General features: G+C 38.2%; 7 protein-coding genes across 7 annotated transcripts; 5 read left to right on the top strand and 2 right to left on the bottom strand.

Moving 5' to 3' along the window:
• Positions 1–58: 58 nt before the first annotated feature.
• Positions 59–667, bottom strand: LOC103847567 (agamous-like MADS-box protein AGL80). Its single transcript, XM_009124661.1, has one exon. The coding sequence runs from the start codon at positions 665–667 to the stop codon at positions 59–61; it is 609 nt and encodes a 202-aa protein (XP_009122909.1).
• Positions 668–3,009: 2,342 nt separating this feature from the next.
• LOC103846989 (putative phosphatidylglycerol/phosphatidylinositol transfer protein DDB_G0282179) lies at positions 3,010–4,242 on the top strand. The gene is made up of 4 exons (XM_009124006.3): positions 3,010–3,210; positions 3,373–3,474; positions 3,664–3,824; positions 3,995–4,242. The coding sequence occupies exons 1-4, from the start codon at positions 3,135–3,137 to the stop codon at positions 4,100–4,102; spliced, it is 447 nt and encodes a 148-aa protein (XP_009122254.1). The 5' UTR covers positions 3,010–3,134; the 3' UTR covers positions 4,103–4,242.
• A 239-nt stretch (positions 4,243–4,481) lies between these two features.
• LOC103846986 (uncharacterized protein At5g39865) lies at positions 4,482–5,791 on the top strand. Its single transcript, XM_009124004.3, has one exon. The coding sequence runs from the start codon at positions 4,992–4,994 to the stop codon at positions 5,718–5,720; it is 729 nt and encodes a 242-aa protein (XP_009122252.1). The 5' UTR covers positions 4,482–4,991; the 3' UTR covers positions 5,721–5,791.
• LOC103846988 (ubiquitin-activating enzyme E1 2) lies at positions 5,724–9,958 on the bottom strand. Its single transcript, XM_009124005.3, has 7 exons — positions 9,781–9,958; positions 9,357–9,667; positions 8,989–9,206; positions 8,104–8,898; positions 7,058–7,926; positions 6,547–6,979; positions 5,724–6,483 (listed from the first exon to the last, which is right to left on the bottom strand). Exons 2-7 carry the CDS (start codon positions 9,658–9,660, stop codon positions 5,887–5,889), a joined length of 3,216 nt encoding a protein of 1,071 aa, XP_009122253.1. The 5' UTR covers positions 9,661–9,667; positions 9,781–9,958; the 3' UTR covers positions 5,724–5,886.
• A 1,999-nt stretch (positions 9,959–11,957) lies between these two features.
• LOC103846985 lies at positions 11,958–14,857 on the top strand. Its single transcript, XM_009124003.3, has 9 exons — positions 11,958–12,606; positions 12,699–12,805; positions 12,894–13,002; positions 13,083–13,122; positions 13,205–13,294; positions 13,391–13,490; positions 13,576–13,715; positions 13,806–13,908; positions 14,002–14,857. The coding sequence occupies exons 1-9, from the start codon at positions 12,483–12,485 to the stop codon at positions 14,671–14,673; spliced, it is 1,485 nt and encodes a 494-aa protein (XP_009122251.1). The 5' UTR covers positions 11,958–12,482; the 3' UTR covers positions 14,674–14,857.
• A 467-nt stretch (positions 14,858–15,324) lies between these two features.
• On the top strand, positions 15,325–16,310 carry LOC103846984 (thioredoxin-like protein HCF164, chloroplastic). Its single transcript, XM_009124002.3, has 2 exons — positions 15,325–15,908; positions 15,988–16,310. The coding sequence occupies exons 1-2, from the start codon at positions 15,486–15,488 to the stop codon at positions 16,138–16,140; spliced, it is 576 nt and encodes a 191-aa protein (XP_009122250.1). The 5' UTR covers positions 15,325–15,485; the 3' UTR covers positions 16,141–16,310.
• A 254-nt stretch (positions 16,311–16,564) lies between these two features.
• Positions 16,565–19,712, top strand: LOC103846983 (lysine--tRNA ligase, cytoplasmic). The gene is made up of 9 exons (XM_009124001.3): positions 16,565–17,247; positions 17,353–17,506; positions 17,586–18,052; positions 18,132–18,511; positions 18,588–18,744; positions 18,829–18,972; positions 19,061–19,129; positions 19,228–19,371; positions 19,487–19,712. The coding sequence occupies exons 1-9, from the start codon at positions 17,116–17,118 to the stop codon at positions 19,559–19,561; spliced, it is 1,722 nt and encodes a 573-aa protein (XP_009122249.1). The 5' UTR covers positions 16,565–17,115; the 3' UTR covers positions 19,562–19,712.
• Positions 19,713–19,879: the final 167 nt, after the last annotated feature.

Genomic DNA, 19,879 nt, shown 5'->3' with positions numbered 1-19,879 from the left:
TGTGAAATGAGAATGCAAAGACACAACAACAACTTTATTTTAAGACAACATTAATTCATTAGGCATTGTCCGCACCACCAGACTTGCTGCTCTCTCCTTCATTGGCCTTCATGTACTCCTCATCGTCACCTTCAGGTGCAACATCCGTAGCCTTTGGGATCTCATCTCCAAGAAATGGCTCGTCGACACTTGTATACGGATGTTCCGCACCTAACTCTCTCGTCAAAACCGTGATCTTCTTACTTGCATATGACATTAACTTCTCAACCTCGGTTTGAGAAAGGTCAGCAAGCATTCTACCATTTTGGATTTGGAACATGAGATGATCCATCTCCAACTCCTCGACCACCTTCTGAGAATGCTCTAGTTTCTTCTCGATCTTCTTGGTAATGGTCTTGATGTATGACTCTTGATCATCCGCGTACATGTTCCTCTGGATTTCCGGTAATGCGTAAAAACGATCGATGAGAGATTCAGCCTCCTCCTGAGATGGCCACGCCACCAGCTTACCATCATCACGGTTGAAAAAGGTCAAGCAAGCCTTCGTATCAGACAAGATGGTTAGTTCTTCAGCCATTTTCATCAATCCTTTCATCCTCTTCTGGCAAGCAATGTTTCTTTTCTTTCGATCCTCGATCCAAGCAATCTTCAGTTTTGGTCTTGTCATGGCCGCTTTTAGTTATATCTTTTATTTGTGATGTTGAAATGTAGACATGCACTTGTAATCTTATATAGAGATAGGAGAGGAAGAGACAAAGATTCAAAATGGACTACTTTGGGAATGTAGTCAATTACCATTAATTTTCAACAGATTTTCATATAGTAGTATGGTAAATAATAATTTGACTATGATATACCATTATTTTTAAGTCTAGGGGCGGTATTATATTCCGGGGGGCCTAGGCAGAAAAAAATTATTTGTAAAGGGATAAGAAATCAGGAATCCAATTATAATAAATTAAGAAATCGGAGGCCCATTTATTATAATTTTTTGTTGAATTGTTTTTTTTTTAAATGGGGCTCGTAGGCGAGTCCTTTCATCTCGCTCCCCTCAAGACCGCCCCTGACTAGACTATTTTGGTAGTATATTAAATATATTGGTTGTTCTAATTATTAAGTTTAATGTTTATGTGTCATCATAATTTACTTGGGTTTACAATTTTCATAATAGGCAAGTTTACTTTAAAAAAAATATTCTTGTTAATTATTATATATTGTAAGTCTTCGCTAATTCTCTTTTATCAAAATACCTTTAATCAAATATAAATATAGTTAGAGAGTAGGTAAAAATGACATTAATATAAATACTTGTAATCTTAAATACCATTAATTTTCAACAGATATCATATAGCAGTATGGTAAATAATAATTTGACTATGATATACCATTATTTTTATTCTAGGGGCGGTATTATATTCCGGGGGGCCTAGGTGGAAAAACAATATTTGTAAAGGGATAAAAAATCAGGAACCCAATTATAATAAATTAAGAAATTAGAGGCCCATTCATTATGATTTTTTGTTGAATTGTTTTTTTTTAATGGGGTTCGTAGGCGGTCCTTTCATCCCGCTCCCCTCAAGACCGCCCCTGACTAGACTATTTTGGTAGTATATTAAATATATTGGTTGTTCTAATTATTAAGTTTAATGTTTATGTGTCATCATAATAGGCAAGTTTACTTAAAAAAATTATTCTTGTTAATTATTATATATTGGAAGTCTTCGCTGATTCTCTTTTAGCAAAATACCTTTAATCAAATATAAATATAGTTAGAGAGTAGGTAAAACTAAAAGTGACATTAATATAAATACTTGTAATCTTAAATACAAATTGATTAACTGAACTAAAAACTTAATTTGGAATGACAAATTATATTTTGTAATTTATAAAAAAGAATGATTACACCACTACTAAAAGTGTTATTAAGTTTCCTGCAAACATCTGCTCATTTTTCAAAATCATCATTTTTCAATACCAAGAATTCTGAACTTAAATCACAATATAAAATATTAATTTGGTTTCCGGAATTATCCGATTTTGTAATTTGTATACTCTATTTTAGTATTTTCTGGTTGAATTAACAATGATTGAGATTTTTCATTTAAATATGCTTTTCCAGCCATTCAGTCTTAACATCTTGAAATTTTCGTTGGTGCAATGGTGCACTTAGAATCTTGTGAAAGCCGTAGCTAATTAGTTATGTGCCTCTCTAGGAATTTAACACACATCAACACAAGCTTGAATAAATGCTAAAACATTACAATGAAAACTAGTATGTTTTGTTAAACCATTTTTAACGATCTGATTAAGACTAAATCCATAACTGTTTTTAAAGAAGTTTTGAATCTAAATATATATATATATATATATATATATATATATTCATATAAATTTCTTAGGACAATCAAAATCACTCATTGTGATAATTTCTGAAAAAATGTTAGAAAAAAATCAAAAATACCTAACGTATTGATACAACAGGAGGAAGAAAATTAATTATATTGATACATGACGCAACAAATAAAATAATACAATAATGCACTTATACAGTTTGTAAATGAATTAGTCTCTAATTATTACAAATAGTTTTATTTATATTGAAACTTAACGTATGTGATTTCATGCATGGTTCTTAATTCATCAGTAATTTCATGAACATATACATTACATTATTCTTGTTATCTAGACTATACATTATTCTTGATATCTACAAAGTGACGAGGTTTTAGTGAATCTGTATAACACAATCCATGTTAGATCTTGCCAACATGAAAAAATAATTGTATTCAAATTTTATTCTCCTCACATAAATATCTTTAAGAAAATAAGGAAGAAGAGGCTAAAAATAAAATAAAAAAGAAGGTATACAGTCAAAGTTGGTTAATCCTGATGGTTCGTTACGACGGATAATCAGGTGCAATCATTCATATCAAATAACTTCTTTAAACGAAATCTAGCCGTCCGTTTTGACTTTTTAGGAAAGAAAGACCTAGCTTAAAGAACGGTCACGATGACGCCTACCTTCCATGAGAATATAAAAGAGAACAAGTATCCAAAGTTACTCTGCTCCGCTCTGGGTTAACCTCCTTTGAGCTTTTGATCAGCAAGCAAGCACCTCCGAGATTCCATCAACGATGTCGAGAATCGCAATTCTTCCTCTTCTCCTCGTCTTCTCAACGATTGCACGAGCCACAGATGTCCAATACTGTGGTACGTTTGACCCTCCGTCTCTTCTTTTAGCTCTTGTTGTTAAAGTTTGATTCTTTTTCGCTTTTCACTCGTAATTGATCGTTTCGTAGTGTCAAAGTTCGTTTTTTTTTGTTCTGGGGGGAGCTCTCTGCCTTCATAGTGTGATGTATTTGTTAATTGCAGAGGAGAACGCAGAGTATGAAGTGAAAGTGAAAGAGGTTAATATATCGCCCAACCCTATAGCTCGAGGCGAGCCAGCTACTTTTACCATCTCTGCCACCACAGGTTACTTCTTTTTTACTTTACATTACTGTCTGTAACTCTTTTACTTTTTTTTATTTATGATGATAATGAATGTGTTAGTTATGATAGAGATTAGAGAGAGACAATGTGAATGCTTTTGAGGTTGTAGCTTAGCTTCTTACTAGTTTCTCAATGAGTCCGTTTATGATATGTGTTTTTTTTTTAATAAAGGGCGTGGGATTACGGGTGGGAAGCTGGTGATTGAAGTTACATACTTTGGATGGCACATTCACTCCGAGACTCATGACCTTTGCTCTGAGACAACTTGTCCTGTAGAAACCGGAGATTTCTTGGTTGCACATTCTCAAGTTCTTCCTGGTTACACTCCTCCTGTAAGTTCTATTCGCTTTTGTGGTTCAAGCTGTTCTGTTTGAAGCATCTCTTGCAATCATAGCGGATGTCTTAGGCTTAGTTTGGTAGTATTGAGCAATACATAGAGAGATATTAGATGACAAGTTTGAATGTGTGTGACAAAGTCTACTCTTTTATTTTATCTTTATAGGGTTCATACTCGCTGCAAATGAAGATGCTGGACTCGCAAAAGAAGGAGCTAACGTGCATTAAATTCTCCATAGACATTGGATCCGTACCATCTGTGGCCGACATGTAGAGCAGCAATTCACTTTATTTGCCATTGTATAAATAGTTTCTTAGATATGGTTTTTCTTTTATAGCTTCATCAGTTATGTTACTAGACCCTGGATTGCATAATCTTCATCATAGATATATAAAATACATGCTTAGGTGTTTCTTTTTTGCTGCTTCAGTTCAATCAAACAACATATCACCAGGTCTCATGGGCACCAGTCCAATGCTTGAAACGGTTTATGATTGACGATTTCTTAACCACCACCATCATTTTAAGTAAACTGAAGCATATTGTAATGTGAAAAGTAATCAGAGGAAGCATATATGATGATTAAATTAAGTTAATTTTGACTAATTCGAATTTTGCTTAGCTAAAGCTGTGAGCTACTTTACCAATCTGAGACATCATTGCACGTTTACGGAAATTGTAAAAGACAAGACAGGCATGATGATCATTCTTACCGAACCCAAAAAGAAGGAATATAAACTCTTACCAGACAGATTTGTAATTTTAATTTTTTTTTCTTAAAGCTCTATAACATCTTTTTGTTTGGGTAAAAAATCATGACTCATGAGTGTTGTTTGCCTCTGTGATTGAGGTGTGAGTTTTATCATCTTACATTATTGTAGCAGTGACTCATCTAAAAAGCTTTTTTTTTTCTTATGTTCTGCAATAAAACCCATCAAGAAAGACTTTTGAAAGCTAACCCCAGAAAGTAGCTTTTAAAACCTCTTTTTCAACCCCACAAGCTAACCAAAGAAGAAACCTGATAACGAAAAACCCCATTACGTTTTGTTTTCATCCTTCTGCCCCGATCTTATCTTTGTTTTGATCTTGATTCCATCTTTTTCAGATTCTTGAATTTGGTTTTTCCCCAGCAGAAGATTCAGTTTTTTTTTTTTAAATAGCAATGAAGGGAATGAAGGAGAGATTGGCGAAGAAGATCAAACTCATCACCATTGTTTCTAGTTTGAAGCAAGGCCTAGCTCATCACAAGAGTAAGATTGACCGGACAATCCATCATATCAGAGACGAGATAGTTGCTGAATCTGGTCAACGCAAAGGTTGTGTTACACCAACGCTACCAGAGCTTGAGTATGTGGATGTGTCAGAACAAGAACACGATGTTGAAGAAGAAGAAAGAGAGATACTTTCGGAATTTGAAGAGAATTGTCCACCAGGAGGTGAAGATTCTGTTGTGTTCTACGCCACGGGACTGCGAGGAGTTAGAAAAACTTTTGAAGCGTGTAGAAGAGTAAGGTTCTTGTTGGAGAATCACATGGTGAGGTATAAAGAGAGAGATGTCTCGGTGGATTCGGAGTATAGAGACGAGATGTGGAGGTTGCTTGGTAGGAAAGTCACCTCTCCGAGGCTGTTTATTAGAGGTAGGTACATTGGAGGAGCTGATGAAGTTGTGGCGTTGAACGAGAACGGGAAGCTCAAGAAGCTTCTACAAGGGATTTCACGTGTTCATTCGCCTTGTGAGTGTTGTCTGAACGAAAGGTTTTTGATATGTTCTAGTTGCAACGGAAGCTCAAGATTGATTGCAGAGGATGAAGAGACGAGTAATGGTACTATGTGGACGAGATGTAGAGAATGTAATGAGAAAGGGCTTGTTAGATGTCCTCTTTGTACTTGAATGTTGCTGTAATAACTACTTATTTGTCTATGTTTTGTATTCGGTTCCTGTAGAATAATAAGTTGCAAACACTGACTCATGTTAAGATTTTTCGCATATTCAAACAAGACACCAACAAAACTCTGTTCTGTAGTATAAAGACTTTTGGGAGATGTTAAGATTCTGATCAGGCGTAGTAGACTGATACCAGAGGGATGTCAACGTCATTGTCGTTGTCATCCTCACAAGCCACCACAACATCCAAGTGACGTCTGTAAGCAGGCAGTTCAACTTTAGCAACGTCTCTTGCAAGATCCACCACTCTCTTGTCCATCCTCTCTTTATGCCTTGGGAACATACTGTTGTACAGCAAACAGCTTCCGACCGATATGCTGTACGCGTTTAGTCCTTTCTCTTTTAGCCATTTTAGCAGCTCCTTTAGAGTTGGGTTTCCTTTGATCACCCATCGGTCCCAAACCGTCCAGCTTTGGTCTTGGTGCTTCACTACTTTGGGTGGAACCGGCTCAGCTATGGAGAAGAGTGGAAGCGCTAAGTTAGCGAAAGTGTTTCTGTAGTCTTCCACTTTGTGTGCACCGTCTAAGACCTTGTACAGCTCCAGGCAAACAAAACCAGTTGCCATAGCCGTTGATGTTGCGATGGCCGGTATGATTCTTCCGGCGATGAACTTGGCCTTAAGCTTGTCCACCTCCGGAACGCTGTAGTTCCTTGCTCTCATGTTGGCTAGCCCAGCGATCATATCCATGTGGTAGTTGGTGTCGTCATCCTACAAACATCATAATGTTAGAAACAGACTTTGATAAGAGTTGGGATACAAATTACGATTCACCTTTTCAAACTGGATTGGCTTCATCCTGAACTCTGGCTGCAAGCTAAGTCTGCACCGCTCTAGTTTTGCGATTAGTTCATTGATTACTGCTGCATCATCGACTGAAGCTGTAGACAGAGTTGTAGCCTTCTCATCTGTCACAATCTTTGCGTCTTCCCTCGGCTCAAAGTTGGGGACTGTCACTCTTTCCACTGCCTCAGCTAGTCCGGTTGGGGTTTTAGCCCACTCAGGAGTAGGGATTCCGAATGTCTCTGCACGCAAGATAGCAGCAGCCATGACAAAATTGGTATGGCTGAGGTCTGTTGAGGTGAACTTAAGCGGGCGAGGGAATCTCTTTGGCGCAGACCAGAATGGAGCTCCGGTACTGGTGTTAGCATCCTCAGGAAATGTGAAAATCAGCTGCTTCACACGGTTGACGAAGTAATCTTCAAACCTGTAAGCAAAAAACATGTGTTTAAAGAAGTGAAAGAGTATACAATCACGCTGAAGGGTTCACAACATCAGGGAATACCTCAGACGAGCCCAAGTTATACAATCCTGGAAGGAATTGCACTTCTCTTTCTCAAGGCACTCAACAACACGTCCCAAAGTATCCCTAGCTTGAGCATCGCCAGCAGTCCTCATCGCTTTCATGTATTCATCAGGATTTGAGAGGTACGCATTCACTTCAGCTGGTGTTTTCTCAAGCAGACCCTCGAACTCAGAGCGAGCCCATGTTAAGCAATGGTCAATGTTGTGAGGAAATGAGTGCACCGTGCACATCGGAGCCTGCTTCTCTGGTGGGTCTCTCGAGGCACCATAGTTCTCGGTGAGATGAGGGATAACCATCTGTGTGTTGCACTTTGCACCTAGAGTTCCTGACTCGAGGAGAGGCTTCTGGAAATACACACACCTTGAATCGACATAAAGCCTTGCAGTGACATTGTCAAGTGCGTTGACAACAACGGTCAAATTCTCCCAGAAGCTGTCGTCAAAGACATTCTCAGTCTCTGGTCCAACACGATTTTGCAGAGCATCAATCTTGAGACGAGAATTTATTCCCGCTGCTGCTGTTGCGGCAACTGTGGATTTAGCCTGTCCTATGTTCCAGTCGCGGAAAAGAAACTGCCGACTCAGGTTGCTCTTCTCGATTACATCATCATCGGTGACAGTTAGCTTCCCTTGAACGCCACATGACACACCCATCAAAGCCAAGTTCTTTAAGAACTCACATCCAAGAGCACCAGCCCCTACAACAAAAACTCTGGCATCCTCGAGTTTCTTCTGAAGTGTAGACCCAAATACAGAGATCTGAGCATCATAACGGCTATTTTGTGGTCTAAACTCTGATGCATCAAGGGGTTCCTTGGGGAGTGACTCCAACGAATCAAAGTAAAAGAACTGCACAAGTAATGCAAAAACTCAATACAGATAACAAAATAAATACTACTAAGGGGACATGAGACTTTTATTAGAAGCCTATGTAATTGAAGAACAACATGGCTCAACAAGTGGAAATTTTACACATAAAGAGTGAATAGATGTGCATCAAGAAAATTCAAACAGATAAGAATTTACCTGAAAGATAGGATGGAATTTCCCAGAGCATGCCTTGACGACCTCTTGTCCAACAATGCCACCAAACATTGCAGCCATGGGATTCAGAACAGCCCTGGATCCAAAGGCCAAATGCCGCAATAGTTTAGAGTTGACATCTTCCAACCTTGCATCACCCAAACTCTCGTTAATCTCAGTTGCAATTTCCACTAGTTTCTGAGCATCTTCTTCCGAGCCAGCAAACGGAAACCGGCCTGCTTGAGACGAAAACCTATCAAGCGCCTGGAATGCTAAGTGAAGAAGAGGTGGCCGGTCAAACTTCGAAAAGTCACTAAGAAGAAATTCGCCTGGATCTCTAATTGCTTCCCTGAGCGGCTTAAACTTCAGCACCTTTGGTTGTTTAACCTGAGTCACAATCCCACCCTTCACATACGTCCCATAGCTAGTGGTATCTTCCTCAAGGACAAACGAATACGGCTTGACATTTTTAACCTTCCTTGGTTTCCCATCGTTTAACTCCGCCATCCCCTCAACTTCAGAGAAAACCACAAGATCTCCGTCCTGAAACTCGAGCCTCTCATCATCCACACACGAAACAAAAGCAGGATTTTCATTGCTAACGGAAGCGATGATGCCAGAGTGCGGTTCCTCTCCATCAACATCAAGAACAGTAAACTGAGGTCCAAAATCACAAAACAACGACCCGAAGAGGCCCCTAACGTCAGCCTTGATAAACGCAATAGGAGGCTGATGGCTATGACAGTAATCATCAAACTCTGTCGCTTTCTCAAAAGAGGCATCCACAAATACCACCGCCTGCAACAAAGAAAACAAACTAAAACATTATGTACATTGTACATTGTAAATTGCATCTATGAATCATAATAGTCTGAAGAGTTTGGATACCTGGAAACCAGAAAGCTGCTCTTTGGTTAACTCGCCAGTCAAAGCTGAGACAGCCACGGCATTGTTGAGTTCTTGCAACTTGTGAACAGAAGCAAGTGCTCTATTCTTACCAACGTCCTCCTCGGTGAAAACGAAGTTGCTAGACAAGTCCCATAGCTCAACCACGTTCTCATCGTGAAGCGTCACCGACTTCACACCAGCTAGAATAATATTCTTGGCTATAAACAGGATAACAAACTCATCATCACAAATAAGTAAATAAAGAACATAGTGATTGATATGAATCAACAATACGGTTAGAGACTCTTAAAATGTGACATGCAAGATTGATTTAACAACTAAATTTAAAAAAAAAAAAAAGCGGTTACCAATCTCAACACCAAGGCCCTGGATCCCTGAGATGAGGACGTTGGAAGCGAAAAGCCTCCTCATGGTCTCGCGTCCGTAGACCGCGAGCTGCCTGCTGTGCAGATCTTCGTCGATCTCGTGATTGGTGGAGCTGTTACCAACCGCATCCACGCTCATCGGCGCAGTGCTGTTCAGCTCGATGTTGGAGATGGAGGTGAGGATCGGGGAGCCATCGGCTGCGGACTCGGTGTGATCGATCCGTCGCTTCTTGCGCGGCGACGAAGCGGATGCGAGAGTGGTCTCCCTTGCTACGAATGGCTCCATAGAGTAACTGAAAGACAATATAAATAAATAAATAAATCCTGATGAGAGGTTCCTTAAAGCTATAATCGATGAACGAATCTGGAGAAGAAACGAGAATCGGAGCAGGAGAAGAAACGGTACCGTTCGTGCGTTTCGGATGAAGGAGAAGATCGGAGGCGATAAGCGGCGAATGTGTTGAGAGAGAGAGAAGGCGTGGGGCTTTGTAGGTTGTGCAGAAGCGGCAGCTAAATGAGAGAGGGCTGGGTGATGGGCTTACCTAGTAACAGTGTTCAGTATCAGCCTATGTTGTAAACCGTTACGTATGCGTTTTTATCCTCTTCTCTTCATCCGGTTTATAATGGTTTGGTATGTATGCGCTAAACCAAACCAAATTAATCAAATTAAGCGTGTTCGATTTGGCTGTTTAAGATTTGAAGTTTGGAAAATGATAATCAAACCAAGTAGTTATGATTATAGATGAAGATGATAGTTTCAATGCGTGCTTTCTAACACCTAGAGATTAATAGACGGTTCGAAGAAGTATTCGTAATAATAACTCTACAAAGAGTGAAGTCTTATCACTATATGTGGAAATGTACCTCATGAACATGAACTCACCCATTTTAGCATTAGAAAGTTTGGTGTAAGCACGTGTTTTTGGAAATTAGTAGTGGGATGCTCTTCATATATAAGTTCTCAATTATCACATTTCCAATTAACACAATCTAATACTTTATGTTAATAATATCAACATTGTTTATTTTTTTCAACTGTGATCAGTTCATTGTTAAGATTATTGGTACACGCTCAAATCTTTCGTTCAATGCGTGATCTTTCACCTAATTTAGGTTTAACCAAATGTTTATGATTTTCCAACTGAAATATTAAAGGGAAATTAGGTAGCATATACATAACAAACTATAAATTAACTATATAACCATAGCAATTTTTAGGCTATGATATTTATGTATTATTTTCTATATTGCCCTTTTTCACTTTCACCTCTTCTTTTTATATAACTTTATAAGTTTAAAAAGTACTTATTTGGATTTTTTAAATACCTATAAAAAACATAGATTTTTTTTTTGTATATGAAATGTTTTGGATTTTGTAAAACTAACATATATTTATAAATTGAATATGTACAGTTATAATAAGATTTTTTCTATTATATTTACGAAACATAGAATATAATTGCACTTATACAATCTCTCTTTGTGCAATCTCTCCTATCTATCTTCTCTATCACCATCTTTGTCTCTCTCCATCTTTTCATCTATGTATGTATCTATTTTTCTGTTTCTCTTTCTTTCATTTTCTCTTTTATTTCTTTCTCCAATATGTAATGTTCAAATAATGTATTGTTATATTCTATAATATTTACAAAATATAGAATAGAATACCCTCCCTCTCTCCCTCCCTCTCTCTCTCCCTCCCTCTCTCTCTCCCTCTCCCTCCCTCTCTCTCTCTCCCTCTCCCTCCCTCTCTCTCCCTCTTCCTCTCTCTCTCCCTCCCTCCCTCCCTCCCTCCCTCCCTCCCACCCTCCCTCCCTACTATAGATGTACGTTTGTTTGAAATGATCTATTCTATATCGACATTTGAAATAGAATGGTACATGGCTGTTCAGTATGGTATACAAATGCTCATGTGATACGAAGGACTTCAATGTCCATTAATGTGGCAAAAAAACACATTTCCCAAGCCATGGCTATATTCTTAATTTTTTTCCTATTATAGTTATATAACAAATTCTTCCAATATTAAATAAGACAATTTTTGCTTTAGGCATTAATATAATGGGCAGGGTCATGGCCTCCTTTAATGGGCTAAAGTTCCAGATGACTGATGGCACTTGCTTTCAGACAAGAGCCCAGAGCCCATTGAGGTTGGATCTTCATCAGATAGCCTCTCCGTACATTTTCTCTTATCACTTTGTTTGATGTTTGCTATGAGCATCAACGGTCACATAACAAAAAAGTGGTCAGTCTGGGATCGAACATTCGTCATGCGTGTAAATATGTAGGGAATCACAAACTTCAATGTATAGTTCAGCCACCCGTACGAGCATTCAATGCATTTGAAGTTTTGAACATACTAAAGTGGTTAGTTACAAAAAAAAAACATACTACTAAAGTGGTATGATTGGAGGTTAATACTATATTTAAAGTTGACAAAAAGGAGAATTAATTACTCAGGAGAGAGATGCCAAATTTAAGCAAAAAAGAGGATCCCCTAAAATGTTGGTTTTCAGCTGGCATCATCATATCATAAATCATCTCCTGAGTATGGGCTATTTTTGTCCTCTGCATATACTACTAGCTATATTAAAAAAAAATGAAAGAGAGAAGAAGGAGAAGAAGGTAGATAGATAGATGTGATTAAAGAGGCAGACAACTTCCCACCTATCTTCTTCACACTCGTTCTGACATCGACTCTTATCTGTTTTCATAATAAAAACCTATTATTATCAGTCTCTTTTTTTTTTTGAACAAATTTATTATCAGTCTCTTATTCTTCTTCTTATGTCCTAATCTCGACATTAATCTTCTGTCATTTACCCAACGTCTCATCCCTTTGTTGGTAACTCCGAGACTATTCTTGGAAATGGACCACTTTTGAATTTTCTCCATACAATTAGAAACGTATCACCTTCTTCATCCCTCTTGTCGGTCACGTTTTGGTGCTAATCCTTTTCTTCTTACCCTTTCTCTCTTTTCTTTTATTCCAAAAATTGTGATCGGATCATAAAAACATTTCAAGAAATTAAGTTATTCTTCTGGTGGGTTTATGCTATTTATAGCTGATTTAATTGTGAATTAATCTTTGGTTCGAAGCTTGAGATTATGCAGAAGAAACGAGAGATCTGTGAGTACAGAGACAAGCTAGACAAGACCTTGTCTTCTCCTGATCTCACCAATGACCAGACTCTCAAATCCCTTCTCAGAAAACAGCTTTACTCCTCCCAAGGTTCTGTTCTGTTATTTATTTTTTTGTGCTTTTACTGTTATATCATCAATACACTGAGATTTTGTTTCATGTTGGTGTGGTCATTTTTGTAGAGTGTAATGAGAATATATTGGATAAAAGAACAGCTGATGTATCGAAGCTACTTACCACGCTTAGAAGTGTTTCCATGAAGGATGATCATGGAAACAGTGATTGGAAAGTATGTTTTTTGCTTGTTCCGACTTCAGACCCATTCTTTTCTTTTTTTTTGTAACGAGTTATCAAAATAAGTGTTTTATTTTTAACAGCTGAAACATGATCTTGAAGATTGCCGTGTGATGTACCGTGAAGGGCTAGATGGAAGTCCTTTTCACACTATGCTCGTTGAAGGTTACATGGATGCCCCTCTCCAAGAATGTAGGCTTTTTTTTTCTTCTTTCTATTAGAATATAAACAGATTCAAAGTTTTTCTAGAAAATGGACTTATGATGATGCAGGCTTGTGCGTTTCGTGGGAAGCAACCCTCTACAAGAAATGGTTTGAGTGTCTCAAGATATTTGATTATGAACAACATGAATTCATGTCTGGTATTTATTCAGTTATATATATGTTGTTTTAGGTGGCCACAGTTTACATTCCCTCCATTTAAGATTGTACAAAACACATGCTTGCAGAAGGTTAGGATTGGTGAACAAGTATGTTTTATAAGGTCTGTTCCAATTGAGAACCTCATTTATTCAAAAAAAAAAATTGTTTGTGGTTTCTTTGTAACCTGTGTAATCTTTTACATTTTGTGGGAAGAAAGGATGAAGGTACCATGGCCATTAGCAGAAAGAGAACTTATTGTTCACTATTTCTTGTTTGAATACTTTAAAGATGGCTTAGTCGTCATCCTTCTCAACACAGTAAAAAATCAAAAACCCTTCTCTAATTTATAAAACTTTTTGACATGATCTGAAATCAATTTTGTTTTTGCAACTTTTTATTTAGATATCAGATTTGGATAGCATTGGAGTTTCCTCTAAGGAGATCAACGAGGACGTTATGTCAGTAACACCTGGTGCAGTGAGGATTGATGTCGTGGGAGGATTTGTTTTACAAAAGGTTACTCCAGAGAGGAGTTACTTCAGGTTTGGTGATCATGACTCATTGTAGTACTAGTGTAACATGTTACTTGGTTCTTTTGGTTTATGAAGCTGCTTGTGTCTGAATAATTGTAGGACGATAGGGGATATGGATATAAAGCTGGACTTTGTCCCTCCCTCTCTTATGAATTTTGTGTCTAGGCAGCTCATTGGTAACGGTTTCAGATTATATAAAAAGGTAAGAAAACCTGAGTTTCTTGGTTTCATTGTTTTAATGTTTTGGTGCAGTTTTGATTGTGTGATAAACGTTTACTTACGTGAATGTAAACAGTCAGTTGCTTCCGTGGCTAAATTTGATGAAGATTACAGCAGAGCTTTAGCTGATCCGTTGTACACTAAGATACGTGAAGCTCTGTATTCAACTGATAAGGCAAGTGAGGAAGAACCAAAGCTGGAAGCCAATGAAGTGAATGGAGATAAGGAACATGATAATGATGAAGATGTTGGTGAAATTGAACATGTACACTGTAGAAAAACCGTTCCTGAGATTGAGGAGGAAGAATATGATTATTTTGAGGAAAGTATTTCTTCAGAGGAGGGGAATATAAATGGCAAGACTAATGGCGACATCAGAAGACGGTTTTGCATAAGTCCAGAGGTAAAACAGGCTTTAGGGACTCTAGATAGAGTGATATACATGGTTAGAACAAATACAACTCCGGTCCATGAAGCTGAGGAGTTGTCGCCAGACAGAGCAGAGGATGATCACAAAAAGCAAGTCAGTCTGTTGGAACATTTTGAAAATGTTCCTCAAAAATCAGAGAGGCAAGATTTTTCAACCTCAACGGTCATACAAGAGACGAGCGTTTTTAGTCAAGAGGACAAGAGAGAGAAGGTGACAGGAGAAGAAGAGAGTGGGATCTTAGAAAAAGGTGGTAAGAACAAGAGCTTGGGGAGGAGGAAACGTAAGACACGCTGCTTAGCTTTCAGGTCCTGGCTCTGAAGGAAGCACAAGTTCCTATTGTTCTGCGAAGAGTGTGCGGCAACATACGAGTTGATAAGGATTTGGATTGTGTTTACTTGAAAATCTATTCTTAGAAGCATGATCCATGCAAAAGTTTGTGGATTCTTTTTGTAAACTTGTTTCTCAGGAGGAAAAGATTATATACACATTTTTTTTCTTTTAATTCTTAACATATTATTCTACTAAAGTTCTATTATAATATTAAAAGTATCCAAAAACATGGAAAATAACTAAATTATTATAAAGTATCCGAACTACCCGAAAATATCCCAAACTATCCGGATAGTTTGATTCAAAATATCCAAAGTAATATGAAATATTCAAACTTTTTATTTAAATCATCATAATTATTTGATATTGTATCTCTCAAACCGATATTTTATCCGAATTACCCGAACTATCCGAACTGAAACCAAATGATAACCGAACTTTTTTAGGATATTTTTTGATTCCTAGTTTTACTATCCGAACTGAACCGAATCCGAAACTATCCACACCGAACCAAACCAAAAATATGTCAAATAGTAAGTAGATCCTCCAGCCTATTATCCGAACTACACAAAATACGCGAACCAAACAGATATCCGAAATGCGCAGGCTAGTAAAAGAACAGAAAATGAGAGATAAACCGATTCTTTGAGTTACGGTTTGGTTTGGTTAAAAACCCAAAATTTTAGCAAACCGAAATAGTAAAAGTCCCTAATTAATAATTTCTTCGACCGTCGCAGAATTGCATTCTTCTAACAAGTTCCCGGCGAGTCAAACTTCTTCTCCGCCGCAACGGCACTTTGATGGAATCGAAGATTACGACCGCTTCTCCTCCTCCAAACCCTCTCTTCTGCTTGAAATGGCCATGGGACTCTCCAAACAACCAACCCAAATCTCAAACCGTCTGCGACTTTCAAACCCCCTGGCTTTTCAGATCTATGCAAAGCGTCGGTTCCTTCGCTCTCACCTCCTTCAACTCGCTCGGGCTCGATCTAAAACCTCCAAAGAAGAAGCCTTTAAGCGCTTCCGAGCAAGGAGAAGCAGAGCAGAGAGCCTTCGCGGCTGCGTTGGCTAGCCAGAAGGATGCAACTGTGCTCGAGTTTTACTCGCCGAAGTGCAGACTCTGCAACTCTCTGCTCAACTTCGTCTTGGAGGTTGAGAAAAGGAACTGGAATTGGCTTAGTGTTACCATGGCTGATGCGGAGAACGAGAAGTGGTTTCCCGAGGTAATGTGAAAAGATGAGATCTTTGTGTGCGTAAACGCAAATGCATAACTGAAGATTTTGTGTCTCTTTTGAAATGCAGCTTCTTCATTATGACATAAAGTATGTTCCTTGCTTTGTTTTGTTGGACAAAAATGGACAAGCTTTGGCTAAGACGGGTGTTCCTAGTAGCCGTGCTCATGTTATTGCCGGTATCTCTCATCTTCTTAAGATGAAGCGGCCACCTACAGTCTGAGATTATGGTTGTGGATGGTTTGTTTCTGGTGTACCAAATATCATTTACTAATGTTGTGGAAGGTTACGGTGATAATAGATGTTTTTGCTGTATAGATGCCAATCTCTATTACTCACTGTTGGTTCTTTCTGTTGTCTTGGCTCACTTTGAATGAGAAATAGTATTTGTGACTGAGGTATTACAGGTTTTGGAGGATCGAGTTAGTGGTTATGTTTCCAAGAACAAAGTGAATCCTAAGTAGCTATTCTTTCTAAACCACATTTGGTTTGTAACAACTGTATGGCCCTTGTGGGGGATTGCATCGACTACTTTAGGGCATTACAGTTACTTAAACCTCAAGGATATTCTAAAAGCTTGTCTTTTCTTTACTATCCATCATTAGAGTCTTCCAGAACATAAAAGGGTATCATCTTCGAAACTCAGTAGATTTTTCTAAAATTTGATCGAGAGGTTCTTTTGACAAATAGAAGCAGCTTCTTCGATGTTCACTTTGACCACTAGAGGAACCCCTTTATCATCATATTTGTGTTAGCAGGTGAGGTATTTTTATATTCATAAGAGATCTCTTTCTTGTTGATACTCCATTTATTAATAATATACGGCAAAGAAGACAATGGGACAAGTAAAAAAGAAGGCATATTGTACTCTTTCGTCGATGATTCAACAAAGACCATCAGTGACAAAAGAAAAGAATGTTTTTACTTTTTAGTTGGAGTATACATTTATGCATTTATTTAAAATTATACACAAATGTTATTTTATTTTTATTATTTACAAACGACAGTATGTTGTGCGTTTAGGAAGGAAACTTGGTCCCCAATTAATAGTTGACCGACCATGAGATCCTCCTCTCTGTCTCTGTGTATAAATACTATATGATTGTGAAGACACAACAGGTTTAAGATCATAAAACACAAACACACATTCGGGTTTAAGTAACTGGAAGAAAAGCGTCCATTCTTTTAGCTCGTAACGATGGAGGAACACTCTGATCTGCCTTCGAGATCCATGGAGGTTGCAGCAACTGCTCTACCCCTCAACGACGAAGAGTATGTCTATGAGGATGCGCGGAGCGAGGAGTGCAGTGAAGTGGAAGACGCCGACCAAGTGAGTTCCTTTACCAAAGCGTTGATCATTGATTATGATTGATCAACAACAACAACCTTAGGGTGTGACAATTGTTTGTTTTTATTTTTTTTATTTTATTTGCAGAAATACTGTGAAAACAGATTGAAGGATATTGATAATGGAGATCAGGACAGTTACCCACACAAGTTTGCTGTTTCGATTTCTGTCTCTGAGTTCATTGCCAAGTATAAAAGTCTATTCAACGGCGACCATGTTGACGACCAAGTTTCTGTAGCCGGTATAATTTTTTAGCACAAGTTTCATTGACATTTAAAAGGAGCTAGTAATATATTTATTTATTTATTTAATTATATTAGGACGGATAATGAGCAAGAGATCATCATCTTCCAAGCTTTCATTCTATGATTTGAATGATAGTTGTTTAAAGGTCCAAGTGATGGCTGATTTAAGGAAGTCTGAACTAGATAAAGATGAGTTTGCTAAGCTCCATGCGTTTGCTAAGCGTGGAGATATCGTCGGTGTCACTGGTTTTCCAGGAAAAACTAAGAGAGGAGAGTTAAGTATCTTCCCACGATCGTTTACTGTGCTGTCTCCTTGCCTCCACATGTTGCCGAGTCCTGCTAACAATAAGAAGCAAGAAATTTGGTCTCCAGGACACCTAAGACATCCTCAAACATATGTTCTTAAAGATCAGGAAACTCGTTTTCGCCAGCGGTATCTTGATCTGATGATGAACAATCATGAGATTCCACAGATATTCAAGACCATTGATAACATAAACAAATACATTAGAAGATTCCTCTCCCTTCTTGATTTCGTAGAGGTAACATTGATTGTTTATGAGATTATTATTCTCCATCCTTTTTTTTTTGTTTTCCTCATTTTGTTAAAATTTTCTTTAGGTTTCGACTCCAATGTTGCACACGATACCCGGTGGAGCAGCTGCGCGTCCCTTTGTGACACACCACAACGACCTCGACATGAAGCTATACATGCGTATCTCACCCGAACTTTACCTCAAGCAGCTTGTCGTCGGCGGCATGGACCGTGTCTACGAGATTGGGAAGCAGTTCAGGAACGAGAGTATTGACATGACGCACAACCCCGAGTTCACCACTTGCGAGTTCTACATGGCTTACGCGGACTACAATGACTTGATGAAAATGACTGAAGATTTGCTGAGTGGGTTGGTCAAGGAGCTAACGGGTGGTTACAGAGTCAAGTACCATGCTAAGGGATATGATAAGGATCCGATAGTAATCGACTTCACTCCTCCATACAGGTATGGTAGCATAGCTCTATCTTATGGGAGGTTGGAAACATAATCTAATGTTATCTTTTTTGTTTAATTTCTCTAGGAGGATTGATATGATAGGAGAGTTGGAGAAGGTGGCTGAACTCAGCATACCGAAGGATTTGGCAGGTGAGGAAGCTAACAAGTATCTCATTGATGCATGCGGGAGGTTTGGTGTCAAGTGCGCAGCTCCTATGACTACTGCTCGTTTGTTGGATAAAGTAAGTTTCCTTTTTGTTAAGACTTTTGAAGTTATGTGATTTGGTTAATGCTTATTTAGTTTTAAATGTTTTGAAACTGTGCAGCTTGTTGGACACTTTCTGGAAAGGACATGTGTTAACCCCACTTTTATAATGAACCACCCGGAGATAATGAGTCCTTTGGCAAAGTCGCATAGATCCATCAAGGGGTTGACTGAACGGTTTGAGCTGTTCATTAACCAACACGAAGTAAGCTTATTTATGTATATATAATGTTTTTCATATGGTCAAACATTATAGTTACTCTATACTAAAAGGTGTTTTTGTTTGAATTCAGCTGTGCAATGCATACACTGAGTTGAATGACCCTGTGGTACAGCGTCAGCGTTTTGCTGATCAGCTCAAGGTATAATAATTGAGATTCCTATCATCACTGATCTAATAGCCTTTCTCTGTCTCTGTTGTATCATTGTTTTGAAACGTTGAGATGATTTTTTTTTTCAGGATCGGCAAAGTGGAGATGAAGAGGCAATGGCATTGGATGAGAGCTTTTGCACAGCTCTGGAGTATGGATTGCCTCCTACAGGTGGTTGGGGACTTGGAATAGACCGGCTTGCTATGTTGCTTACCGACTCCCAGAACATTAAGGTCCCCTCTCTTTTTTTTATTCATCTTAATTAATCCACGCTAGTAAAGAAACTACACTGGAATAGTGTTGTCTTGTCTTGTCTTACACTCATGTTCTGAAATGTTGTTGCCGCAGGAAGTTATTACCTTCCCACTAATGAAGCCTCAGGCTCAGGATGCAGCTCCAGAAGCTGAGGATAGCAAGGTTTAAAGGACTGCCCATTGTTTCTTGAAATAAAGATAGTTTTTCTGATTTTTTGTTTGGTTTTCAGCTTTTTCTTGTAATTAAACCGAAAAATAATAATAGTTTGTATTTTAATTTTTAAATAATTCGAGTTTATATTGTTCAAAATAAAAAAGAATTTTTTTGTTTTATCCTTGATGTAATTCTCAGTAAGTCATCTTAAACAGAATCAAAACTGTGAATTCTCATAACCAAAGCTTACTCCAATTAGTGCTGGTCCAAGCCTATTAATATTCAAACCGGTACACCTAAAACCGGTTTGGTTCGACAAGAGCAAGTATATCT

This window comes from Brassica rapa, chromosome A10, assembly GCF_000309985.2.
Source record: "Brassica rapa cultivar Chiifu-401-42 chromosome A10, CAAS_Brap_v3.01, whole genome shotgun sequence".
NCBI classification, from domain to species: domain Eukaryota; kingdom Viridiplantae; phylum Streptophyta; class Magnoliopsida; order Brassicales; family Brassicaceae; genus Brassica; species Brassica rapa.
The sequence above is the reverse complement of the archived record's forward strand: the minus strand, read 5'-3'. Positions and strand labels throughout refer to the sequence as shown.